The 12,212-nt window shown below is 37.2% G+C and overlaps 1 protein-coding gene across 2 annotated transcripts in view; it reads right to left on the minus strand.

Annotated features, from left to right (window-relative positions):
- Positions 1-12,212, minus strand: part of COPG2 (COPI coat complex subunit gamma 2) — a 130,008-nt gene that overhangs the window by 87,361 nt on the left and 30,435 nt on the right. For both annotated transcript variants that reach the window (XM_060020897.1, XM_060020898.1), the window contains exons 6-9: positions 11,444-11,519; positions 9,655-9,747; positions 8,590-8,676; positions 7,343-7,500 (exon numbers count right to left, since the gene is read on the minus strand). In XM_060020897.1, coding sequence (XP_059876880.1) covers positions 7,343-7,500; positions 8,590-8,676; positions 9,655-9,747; positions 11,444-11,519 — 414 coding nt within the window. The remainder of the gene's footprint in view (positions 1-7,342; positions 7,501-8,589; positions 8,677-9,654; positions 9,748-11,443; positions 11,520-12,212) is intronic.

Genomic DNA, 12,212 nt, shown 5'->3' on the forward strand with positions numbered 1-12,212 from the left:
TTTTCCAGTGGGGGGAAAAAAAATCCCCCATTGATATACCTCTTCACACCTACTATGGTGTGTATAATAAAAAAAGACAGACAATAGTGAGTGTTGGTGAGGATGTGGAGAAATCAGAACTTCACACACTGCTGGCAAGAATGTAAAATGGTTACAACCACTTTGTCAAACAGTTTGGCACTCCTCGAAAAGTTAAACATAGTTACATAATGACCTGGGGATTCTACTCACAGGTAAATGTCCATGAGAACTGAAAACATGTCCATGTAAAAAATTACGCATGACTGCCAATAGCAGCAGTCTATTGCAGTCTATGAATTATTATTCATAATAGCCAAAGAGTGGGAACAACCCAAATGTCCATCAACAGACAAATGAATAAATAAAATATGGTATAGCCACCCAGTGGAATATTATTCACCCATAAAAAATGAGGTACTGATACTTCTACAATATAGATGAACCCTGAAAAGATTATTGTAAGTGAAACCAAAAACTAAAGACCACATATTGTATGATTCCACTTATATGAAATGTCCAGAACAGGCAAATACATAGAGACAGGAAGCAGATTAATGTTTTCCAGGGGTTGAGGGGAGGATAGAATAGGGAGTAGGACTGTTAATGGGTTGGGGTTTTCTTTTTAGGGTGGTAAAAATGTTCTGGAGTTAGTAGTAGTGGTTATACAACTTTGTGAATATACTAAGGACCACTGAATTTTACACTTTACAAAGGTGAATTTTATGATATGCGAGTTATAGCTCAATAAAAAATATATAATATACCCCTTAGATTAGTAAAATTTTTAAAGTTTGACAATATCAAGCCTCAAGAAATCCCACACTGCTGGCTGGAGTGTAAATTGGTACAATCACTTTGAAAAAAAGTCTAACGTTACCTAGTAAAGAGATGTATACCCAATGATCTAGCAATTCTATTCCTAGATATGTACCCTATAGAAATGCATGCTTACATACAAAGACACAAAGCTATGGTAATGAGGCAGTGTGGTATGAGGTACAGGGATACTGTTTATAGCCATTTCATTATTAATAAGTGCTCCAAACAGAAAATAATCCAAATGCCCATTAATAGAAGAATGAATATAAATAAACTAGGAAGTATTCAATCAAGGAAATATAAAATATAATTAAAATGAACTAGAGCTACACCAAAAGCAAGGGTGACTCTTACACCAGAATACTGAGTGGAAAAAAAAAAAAAAAAGACCCAAAATACTGCATGATTCTATAGACAGAATGTTCAAAACAAGGCAAAACTAAACTTTACTGTTTAGGGATACATGCACAGGGGGGTAAAAATCTAAATAAAAGCAAAGAAATAACTACCATAAAAGTCAGAAAGTGGTTTCTACTGGGGGTAGTTATGACCAAGAAGGATACATAAAACATTTCTGAAATACCAGAAATGTACTACCACCTAATGTATATGATCATTATAAGAGTGTCTCACAGAAAGTGGACATAATGTATACAACTACAACTTTTATGCATTTTTCTATATGTACATTATGTTTCTCAATTTAAAAATTTTAAAGAATTAATATTATGTATTCTCTCTTGGACACAGGGTTATAAATCCAAGGTCAATTTTGTTATCAGTGATATACAGGTCAACTACAGTCTGAAGTTTTTATGCTTGATTGGCCATCTAAGAGAAGTGTTTAAAGTCTCCCAAGACCTTGAGATTGGGATTGACATATATATACTAATATGTATAAAATGGATAACTAATAAGAACCTGCTGTATAAAAAAATAAAATTCAAAATCCAAAAATAAATAAAGTCTCCCAAGACCTTAATTTCTTGTATTTAACATTATGCTTTACATATTTTGAAACAACACTATTAAGTATATGTAAGATCGCTCCTGTTATACCATTTTTAAGACCATTACTTTTGTCAAAATACAAAATCCCACTGTCATTTTTAATGCTTTAAACCTTGATTCCTATTGGGGCTTAGACTAATAATGCTAAACTATTTTTTTGTGTTAGTATATATCTAGCATATATTCTTGACATATTTACTTGAAATGTTTCCTCGTCATTCTGTTTGGAAGTGTCTTATGTAAAAGGCTATATAGTAGGTCTGTTATTTTGTTTACCCAATCTGAGACTCTTTTAATAAGTAATCCTTTAATAATGTAAGTAAACCCATTTACATTTATTATTATAATTGAAATATCGTTTGCTAGCCAGCCTCCAAGATGGTCCTCCCAAATCTCCACTTTTGAATATCTACATCCTTGTGTAGCCCCCTCCCACATTACACGAGGGTTGGTCTGTGTGACCAAGAGAAAGCATCAGAGGTGATGGCATGTCACTTTCAAGATTAGGTTATAAAACACTGCAGCTTCCACCTTAGGCTCTCTCCCTCAGTTCACTCTGGAGAAGCCAGCTGCCAGGCTGTGAGGACATCCAGGCAGCCTAGAGAAAGGCTCTCAAAGTGAGAAACGAAGCACCTGGTCAATAGCCAGGAAGAAACTGAGGCCTATCAACTACTGCATGAATGAAATTGGAATCTTCCAGATTCAGATGACTACAGCTCTGACAACTTGATTGCAACTTCATGAAGAACCCTGAACCAAAACCAGACGGCTAAGCTACTTCCAAATTCCTAACCACAGAAACTGTGAGATAATAAATGTCTGCTATAAGCGGCTATGTTTTGGGCTAATCTGTCACACAGCAAGAGATAACTAACACATTTACACTTAATTCTATCCAATTTATTTTCTTTTTTCTATTTATATACTTTGCCTTTATTATTTTTTCCTTACCAACCTTCAATCAACTTTTCTTTGTTCCATTTTTATTTCAACATTATTAAAGCTTTATATTCCATTTATATTCTTAGTTACTAACCCATATATATTTCTGACAAAGTTTAATATCACTAACAATATCTTCCTCCCAAACAAAAACAAACCACAAAAACTTAACATGCTTTTACTTCCATCTAACATCAATATTCATCACGGTAGGCTTCCCTGGTGGCACAGTGGCTGAGAGTCCGCCTGTCGATGCAGGGGACACGGGTTCGTGCCCCGGTCTGGGAAGATCCCACATGCCGCGGAGTGGCTGGGCCCATGAGCCATGCCCGCTGAGCCTGCACGTCCGGAGCCTGTGCTCCGCAACGGGAGAGGCCACAATAGTGAGAGGCCCGCGTACCGCAAAAACAAAAACAAACAAAAAAATACTACAGATTAGTTGTGCCAGTTAAGTCTGAAATTAATTTATACAAAACTTACAGAATGTATTTGTTTGTATGTGACTTCTTTGAGATTTATCCATGTGGTTACATTTGACAATGGTAATATGTTCATTTCCACTGTTGCATACTGTTTACTATATGAATATACCACAATTTATTTTTTTGATTCTACCAGTGATGGACCTTTGGCCTGCTTCCATTTCAGGGCTATTATGAAAAACAGTACTAAAGGTGTCCTTGGTATGTCTTTTGACACACAAACGTATGCATTTCTGTTTGGTATTTAAAAGAAGCCAATTGAAATTCTGATTGAGGGTTCAATGAATTCATGAATCAAAATAAGATGATGTGCTATCTTTACAGTATTGAATATTCTAATCTAAAAACATGACATATCCCTCCATTTATTCAAGTCTTACTTTAAATAACATTTGATAATTTTCTGTGTAGAGATGTATACAATTTTCGGTAGATTTATTCCTAATGATTTGATTTTAATTAAAATGGTACCATCTTTTCAAAATTGTATCTTATTGATCAGTTGCTGGTATGTAGAAATAAAATTGATTCTGGATATTAGCCTATCCAGTAACTTTGGTAAATTCATGTATCAATTCTAATAGGTAATATATAGATTATTTTGCACTTTCTATATACACAGTCATGTTGTCTGCAAAGACACTTTCATGTCATCTTTCAAATCTTTAGATTTTTAATTTTTTTCTTAACTTATTGCACCAAGTAGGGCCTTCCAGTAAAATGTTACTTAAAAAACAGGATTAGCAAGCATCCTTGTCTCATTCACAATCTTAAAGGGAAAGTCTTTAACTGTTCACCAATAAGTATAAAGTTTATTGTAGATTTTTTGGTACTCCTATCAGAATAATTATGTTCCCTTCTATTATTTGCTTTGAAAAGATATTTTTAATTACAAATTGCCACTGAATTTTATCAATTGCTTTTTAGCATCAAGATGTTAGGATTTATCTCCTTTATTCTTTATTTATGTTTTTTTTTGCGGTACACGGGCCTCTCACTGTTGTGGCCTCTCCCATTGCGGAGCACAGGCTCCAGACGTGCAGGCTCAGCAGCCATAGCTCACGGGCCCAGCCGCTCCGCGGCGTGTGGGATCTTCCCAGACTGGGGCACGAACCCGTGTCCCCTGCATCGGCAGGCGGACTCTCAACCACTGCGCCACCAGGGAAGCCCTCCTTTATTCTTTAGATGAGGAATATTATGTTGATTTTTGACTGTTAGGTCAACCTTACAGTTCTAGAATAAATGCATACTGGGAAATACTTGTTCATTATTTCTTCATATACCTTTTTTGCTCCATTCTCTCACATCTCCCTCTGGATTCCAATCATATATCAAGTGGTAGGCCACCTGATATTATGCCACAGTTCTCTGAAGCTCTGTTTATTTTTCCTTAATCTGTTCTCTGTTCTTCAAATTAGTTACTTTCTATAGCACTATCTTCAAATGCACTAACACTTTCACTCTCCTCAGCCATCTCTAGTTTGGTGTTAGGCTCATCCAGCAAATAATCCATTTCAGTTATTGTACTTGTAGCAGGCAAAATGGCTTCCCAAAGATGTCCATGCTTTCCTCCGTGGAACCTGTGAATATGTTACCTTAAATGGCACAGACCAATCCCTGGCTGACAGCCAGTAAGGAAATAGGGACTTACAATCTATAACCACAAAGAAATGAATTTGGCCAACAACCTTAATGAGATTGCAAGTGGATTTTTTCCCAAAGCCTCCAGTAACCAAAAGCACACTGCCAACATCTTAACTTTACCCCATGAGACCAATGTCTAACCTAAAGAACTGTGAGATCATGGATGTTGTGATTACATTTGTAGTAATTTGTTATGGCAGCAATAAAACACTAATACAGATTTTGGTACCTGGAAGTGAGGTGCTACTATAATACCTAAAATTGTGGAACTGCTTTTGGAACCAGACAATAGGCAGAGGCTGGAAGAATTCTAGTGAGCATAATGAAGAAAATCTAAAATGCCTTGACGGACTGTTATTATAAATTTGGTCTTGAAGGAGAGGCAGTGAGGGCTCACAGACTGCTTGTAGAAAGCTGGTCTTGGAGGATCAGAAGGAAGTCAGAAACTTGTTATTGTAAAATGGAGTAAGGTGGATCCTTGTTATGTACTGGCACAGAGCTCAGTGAAACTGTGTCCTACAGTTATGTGGAAAGCAGAATTTGTAATTTTTGGATATTTACTTGAGGGAACTTCCAAGGAAAGTGGTGAAGGTATGACCTGGTTTCCTCTTGCTGCTTATAGTAAAATGTGACTACTGGTTACATTTCCCAAATTCTTTGCACTTCTAGCAATTTTATTTTTATTTTTTTAGTTATTACTGTATATAGACATTGTGAACGATATAATGCAAAGACTCTAGAATCTAAGATGTTCCTGTAGCAGGCAGTTAACTGAGCTGGGATCAAATTCCAAACGTTATCTTCTCCATGGTGAGTTGCAAGTGAACTCTCCATTCAGTTCTTTCAGCTGACAGCTACTGCTTTTTGACAGGTTTACTGGAGTCTTCCCCTTGAGTAGTCAGCCAAAGATTTTTGCAGAGTTTGAAATTGATTCTGAGGCTCACTGTATCTGTGGCTCCCTCTTTCCCAGGATTTCCACCCTAAATTTTCATCATTCTTCTAATTTCAAACTGTGTTCTCTCCCCACTATCCATAAATACTATGGCTTTCTATGATCCCACACCCCAAAACTGTGGAGTGCCCTCAGAGACCAGCCAGATATACACAAATCTCACCCAGTATAGTTTCTGTCTTCCATGCAGTAATTTCCCTCCAGTTTTTGCCTGCTTTTCACCACTCACCAATACTTTCAAATAGTGTGGGTTCTTTTGTTTCACGGACACACAGTTTTGGACTAATGATATAATCATTATTTGCAGGAGGGCTAATATAACCAAGCTACTCTACCATTACTGAAAGCAGGAAGCTCAGCTGAAATTTTTTTTTTTTTTTTGGCTGTGTTGGGTCTTTGTTGCCGCACGCGAGCTTTCTCTAGTTGCAGCGAGCAGGGGCTACTCTTCATTACGGTGCGTGGGCTTCTCATTGCAGTGGCTTCTCTTGTTGCAGAGCACAGGCTCTAAGCACATGGGCTTCGGTAGCTGCAGCATATGGGCTCAGTAGTTGTGGCTCACGGGCTCTATCTAGAGCGCAGGCTCAGTAGTTGTGGTGCATGGGCTTAGTTGCTCCGCAGCATGTGGGATCTTCCCAGACCAGGGCTCGAACCCATGTCCCCTGCATTGGCAGGTGGATTCTTAACCACTGTGCCACCAGGGAAGCCCTGAATATTTTTTTCAATATTCCATTTTTTCTTCTCTGTTGACATTTATATCTCCTAGTTTTTTTAGTGATTACTCAAGAGGTTACAGTATTCATCCTTATATTATCACAGTCTACCATCAGATACTATAACACTACTTCATGAACAGTATAAGAACCTTATGAATGTGTATTTCTACTAGCTTCCCTCACGTGCTTTAAATAAATTATTAAATGCAGTACTTCAACATTCTCTTTTATAAAAATAAAAAGGATAAACAAGATGATTCTTAATGTCACTTCCAGCTTTCACATTTAGTTACTAGATAACCTATGATAAATATTTTTTGTTCAATATCAGTTTGTTATTTATTGTATTATTAGCAATCATAATCTGTTAAGTATATATGCTGCAGCATACATTAAAGTAAAAATAAAATTTGTGATTCTTGGGCTTCCCTGGTGGCGCAGTGGTTGAGAGTCCACCTGCCGATGCAGGGGACACGGGTTCGTGCCCCAGTCCAGGAAGATCCCACATGCTGCGGAGCAGCTGGGCCCGTGAGCCATGGCCGCTGAGCCTGCGCGTCCGGAGCCTGTGCTCCGCAACAGGAGAGGCCACAAGAAAAAGTTGTGATGCTTGGAATCCCATATTTTTTTTCTTAATTTGGAAAACACCAAATCCATCTGTAAAGTCGACATTGCCCAAAAAATATTCATAAAGGAAATAAACGCTGAGGTATGTTAACCAGCAAATGGAAAATTACTTAGGATTAGCTGAAAACACTTACCCCTCTTCATTTTCTTTTAGTAAGCGACTGGCAATTCGGATCAACATGCAGTAGGCAAACTGTGATTTGAGACCAGATTTAGTAAATTTATTCAACATCTTAGAAACAGCAAGGCGATCACTCTTTTTAAGGTGATACAAAACTCCCAACGCATGGTACTAAAGAACAAGAAAAAGAATATGATATAGAGAGAAGGCTGAGTAGGAAGAGGATAAAACTTACATAAATATAGAATCATACGGAAATACATTTTTAATAAAAAGATACCCAAGTTTAATGTATACAAATAGAATATCTTTTTCATACTGAATCAAACACAGGCATGATTGAAAGGATAAAGAGTTTCTAATTTACCCTCAGAAGTTGTTAATACAGATTAGGTAAGTATTAAGGGGGTGACATACAATCTGAAGATGGCTCTAGCAGGTTCAGCGTTGCCCCATCCATCGTTAGTACAAAGGCTCTCAGGTCCAAGGCTTTAACCAGTGTTACAGGTCTTGCTTAGTGGATTTAAATCATCTGTGGTTATGTTAGTGGTTAAAGGATTAATCTCCTGAAGTAGGCTTATGGCATGTAATTATCATGGCACTTTGTGTAAAAACACAATGATCAGAGTTAGGAAGGTGAGAATGTTTCCCAAGGGAAAAATTACTACTCTACTTCCTCATAAGTGAATATGCTAACATGAGAAGTAAACATTAAAAGAGGATAAATAAGTACCCTCTCAAATATAAATGGAGTACTTTACATAAAATTGCCAGTTAAGCATTTAATCTTGTTCCTTTTAATTAAGAATAGCGTAATGAATATCAAAAGGAGATCTTTCCAACAAAACAGTTTTAAAGCTTCGCAAAGTGATAATTACTCTTTACTGTTCTTCTAATGTCTAGTATAATCAAGGCCTGAAAAGCTTGGAATTGAACATCCATCTTCACAAATTATTTTTCAAACAAAGGACTGAAATGAATTATGACCTCTGGAATGAGCATCTCAAACTACCACTGAATATAAGAATCTTCTCAAACATTCCTACAGTTTCTACTAAACACTATAGCAGGGCCTACAGTGGTAATCATAATTAGTGGGATACTCACTTGGGAATATGCACTAATATATACTTAATATTATGCTGCTTAATATGAGCCTTTAGCTAATACTCATCTGGGGAATCAATAAACTGCCCCTAAAATGTAGGGCTAAAGAAAGATGATCTGGAGACATAAGCTAAGGTGATTCAATGACAGTACCTGGACCATAATATTATCACTTGAAGCAGCTTCTTGGGCTTCATTGACCCAGCGCTTAACCACATCATAGCTTATCTTCATCATGTGCTAAATACAGAAAAAATTGAGAACAGATCATGCATAGTCACTAAAAGTTTAGAAACATGAGTTAGTTTTCTTGGAAAATTACTAACAGACATTTCCAGAAAAAGAGAAACAATGTTATAGCTTTTATAAGTCTATTTCAAGTCTCTGAGACAACTAATAAACCTGAAACACTTTCTCCAAGACCCCTTTGCAAAGGTGAGCATATGTTTGTGGGCTGGGAAAGGTGTATAAAGGGAAGTAATGAGAGGGGAAGGACGGGGAGGGAATGGATAATTAATAGGATGGTACTTAAATAATGTTAACATTATAGGTTTTACTTCCAGGAAACTCACCTGGAAGAAAAAACAGAGTACCATAAAAAAGTAGAGTACCTGCTGTAAAACTTGACCAATTATATTCCAGAACCAGCAACTCTCGTGATTCAGATGATCTAATCCATTCACACATTAGTAACCAATTTTAATCAAATACAATGTGATAGGCTGTCATGAATAAATTTTGTTTTGATAAAAAAGAGAAAGAAAAGATATTACTAAAACAACCAGCACTTCCTGGGAGGAAATTTAGTAATGGGACAGTAGACTTTGGACTGAAGGACACTGCAGACACAGGGCACCAACAAAAGCAGAGGACAAAGAGACAAGAGGTAGAAGGGCAGGTCATAAAGGAAGATTTAAAGAAAGAGATTAGCTCAGTTTCTTCCCTGATCCCCATCCCACCCTAACCCACTATCTGTATTATATATACAACATAGCTTTCTGATTACCAAAACCTTTCAAACATATGAAAATTTCATGTTTTTATAACTGCCCATTTTAATTGCTCAATGTTCCTCTTTCAGGTAAAGCATTATTGTATAAAGTAACAGAAATCTATACATATTTTTAAATATTTCATTTGCGAGAGAATCATACTGATACTTTGTTTTTGCAACTAGAAACTGTACCATGCATGAGAACCAGTTACTTGTTCACTTACTAAGGAAGATACCAATGCTGAACTGGATACACTGGAGACTTTATCCACAATGGCCTGTTTCATGTATCTTTCAATGGCCTGCAACATTGTTCCCTGAGAACACACATAAAGAAAAAGCGGTTGAAGCAGAACATTTTCATCCAAAACTACCACTTCAAAATAATTTACAAAAACAAGTCACATATTTGTCTCTGTGCAAATATTTAGAATGCATTAAAAGGCTTATCATATAATAATCAGATCCCAGAGGGCAAAACCCAGACAACCAAGTGACAGCTTCAAGAAGGAACATTTGGGGGCTTCCCTGGTGGCGCAGTGGTGGAGAGTCCATCTGCCGATGCACGGGACACGGGTTCGTGCCCCGGTCTGGGAAGATCCCACATGCCATGGAGTGGCTGGGCCCATGACCCATGGCCACTGAGCCTGTGCTCCACAACGGGAGAGGCCACAACAGTGAGAGGCCCGTGTACCGCAAAAAAAAAAAAGAAAGAAAAAGAAAAAAAGAAGGAACATTTGTAAGGAAGAGGAATAACTGTTCCACAATGAAATAAACTATCTCAAAGTGAAGAATCCCAGTTCGGAAGAAATACACAAGTAGAGGCTGAACCTATCAGGGATATTATAAAAGAAATTCCTAAATGGGGATGCTTTTAAAGTCCTGAAGATACCTCTACGTGTAGGGCATGTATTTTATATGGATCCCAGAGAGTCCTATAAATCAACTGTAATCTCTGATTATTTTAGATTCATAAGAAATTAAATGTGCAATATGCTACTATACTGAGTCCTCAATAGGAAATCCTCTGAAAATAAAGTTCTTTTTAATTTATCTGGAAGAAAGCTTAGCACTGGGAAAGTGGTGGCAGGTAAGTAAGGATGCATAAATACACCAAGATCGATACTTAGATGAAGAGTCTTAGCTAGCCCTGGAATGGTCAAGTCTTATGGTATCAATTTAATGCTAAAAGCAAAAGCAACCACAATAAAGTAACTGAGCATTGAAAAATACAAAACCATTTCTATTACTCCTCCTAGGATCCAGATTTACCACTTAACCCTGCTCAACCTTTGAAATTTGAGAAGATTGCAAGCATATACATAAAATACACCCGATCATGAATATAGCTGAAATATTATTCAGTTTGCTTGGCAATGCCCAGCCTGTCCTTCATTTTAACCTTTCCTTCTCAGAGTTCCAAGAAAGGGACAGCCTAACATACTCTATAACCTCATCCCTCCCAATACAACAGACTAAGTCAAGGTTAAACACCTGATTTGGACCCAGGTAGATAACAAGCCACTGGTTGGCTGATGGCTAATCAGATCTTTTCTCTTAAATACTTAAATGAGAGGGCTTGAGCCTGGTAAATGATGGATGATAAGAGTAAATATCTGAGAATCTTGCTGCTGAGTTCCATAGAGCTGCCCTATTTCTTGTTCTGGTTGTAAGCTTTACCTCAAATTCTGAGAGATTTGTATTTTGTAAGAAAGATTTTTTTTTTTTAAAGCTAAATTCGAATGGGTTTTTGTCTCCTGCAAGCAATGTGCCCTGACTATGACAAAAGTCCATGAGGGTAAATATAGAGAGAAATAGAATAATCTAAATAAACAAAAGGAAAAAACAATCGAAAAGAAAAAAAAACCTAGAGCCACAAAAGCCTTTCTGGTGGTCATGTTTCTCTTCTGCTGATGATTCACAAAGTCAGACAGGGACTCCTACTAAATTTACATGGTCACCTGCAGATAAACATAGGTCCCCTTTGACACCTCAGTAAAACAAAGAACTTACATCAGTGATTCTGCAGAGAGCCCTGATGGCTGGGCCTCGGTACACATCTTCCTTTCCAGTCATGTCCTTAGTCAGACTGAGAAAAATCAAATTGGTTACCATAAGATTAAAGTTTTCTCTTTTGTGGAGTCCACCCCTCACTAATTCCACTTGTCCCCATAATTATCTTAATACAACTACTGATTAAACAAGTATTTATTGAGTGTCTTCCTTGGATAAATATAAAAACTACTGGATAGAAGACTATTTTAAATCTTAAGAATACAGCAGTGAGTTGGTGGGAATGTAAACTGATACAGCCACCATGGAGAACAGTATGAAGGTTCCTTAAAAAACTAAAAATAGAACTACCATATGACCCAGCAATCCCACTACTGGGCATATGCCCTGAGAAAACAACAATTCAAAAAGAGACATGTACCACAATGTTCACTGCAGCACTATTTACAATAGCCAGGACATGGAAACAACCTAAGGGTCCACAGACAGATGAATGGACAAAGAAGGTGTGGCACATATATACAATAGAATATTACACAGCCATGAAAAGAAACAAAATTGAGTTACTTGTAGTGAGGTGGATGGACCTAGAGTCTGTCATACAGAATGAAGCAAGTCAGAAAAACAAATACGGTATGGTATCACATATATATGGAATCTAAAAAAAAATTAAAAAATTGGTACTGATGAACTTAGTGGCAGGACAGGAATAAGATGCAGACATAGAGAATGGACTTGAGGACATGGGGTGGGGGAAGGGTAAGCTGCG

This window comes from Delphinus delphis, chromosome 9 (assembly GCF_949987515.2).
Source record: "Delphinus delphis chromosome 9, mDelDel1.2, whole genome shotgun sequence".
Lineage (NCBI taxonomy): Eukaryota > Metazoa > Chordata > Mammalia > Artiodactyla > Delphinidae > Delphinus > Delphinus delphis.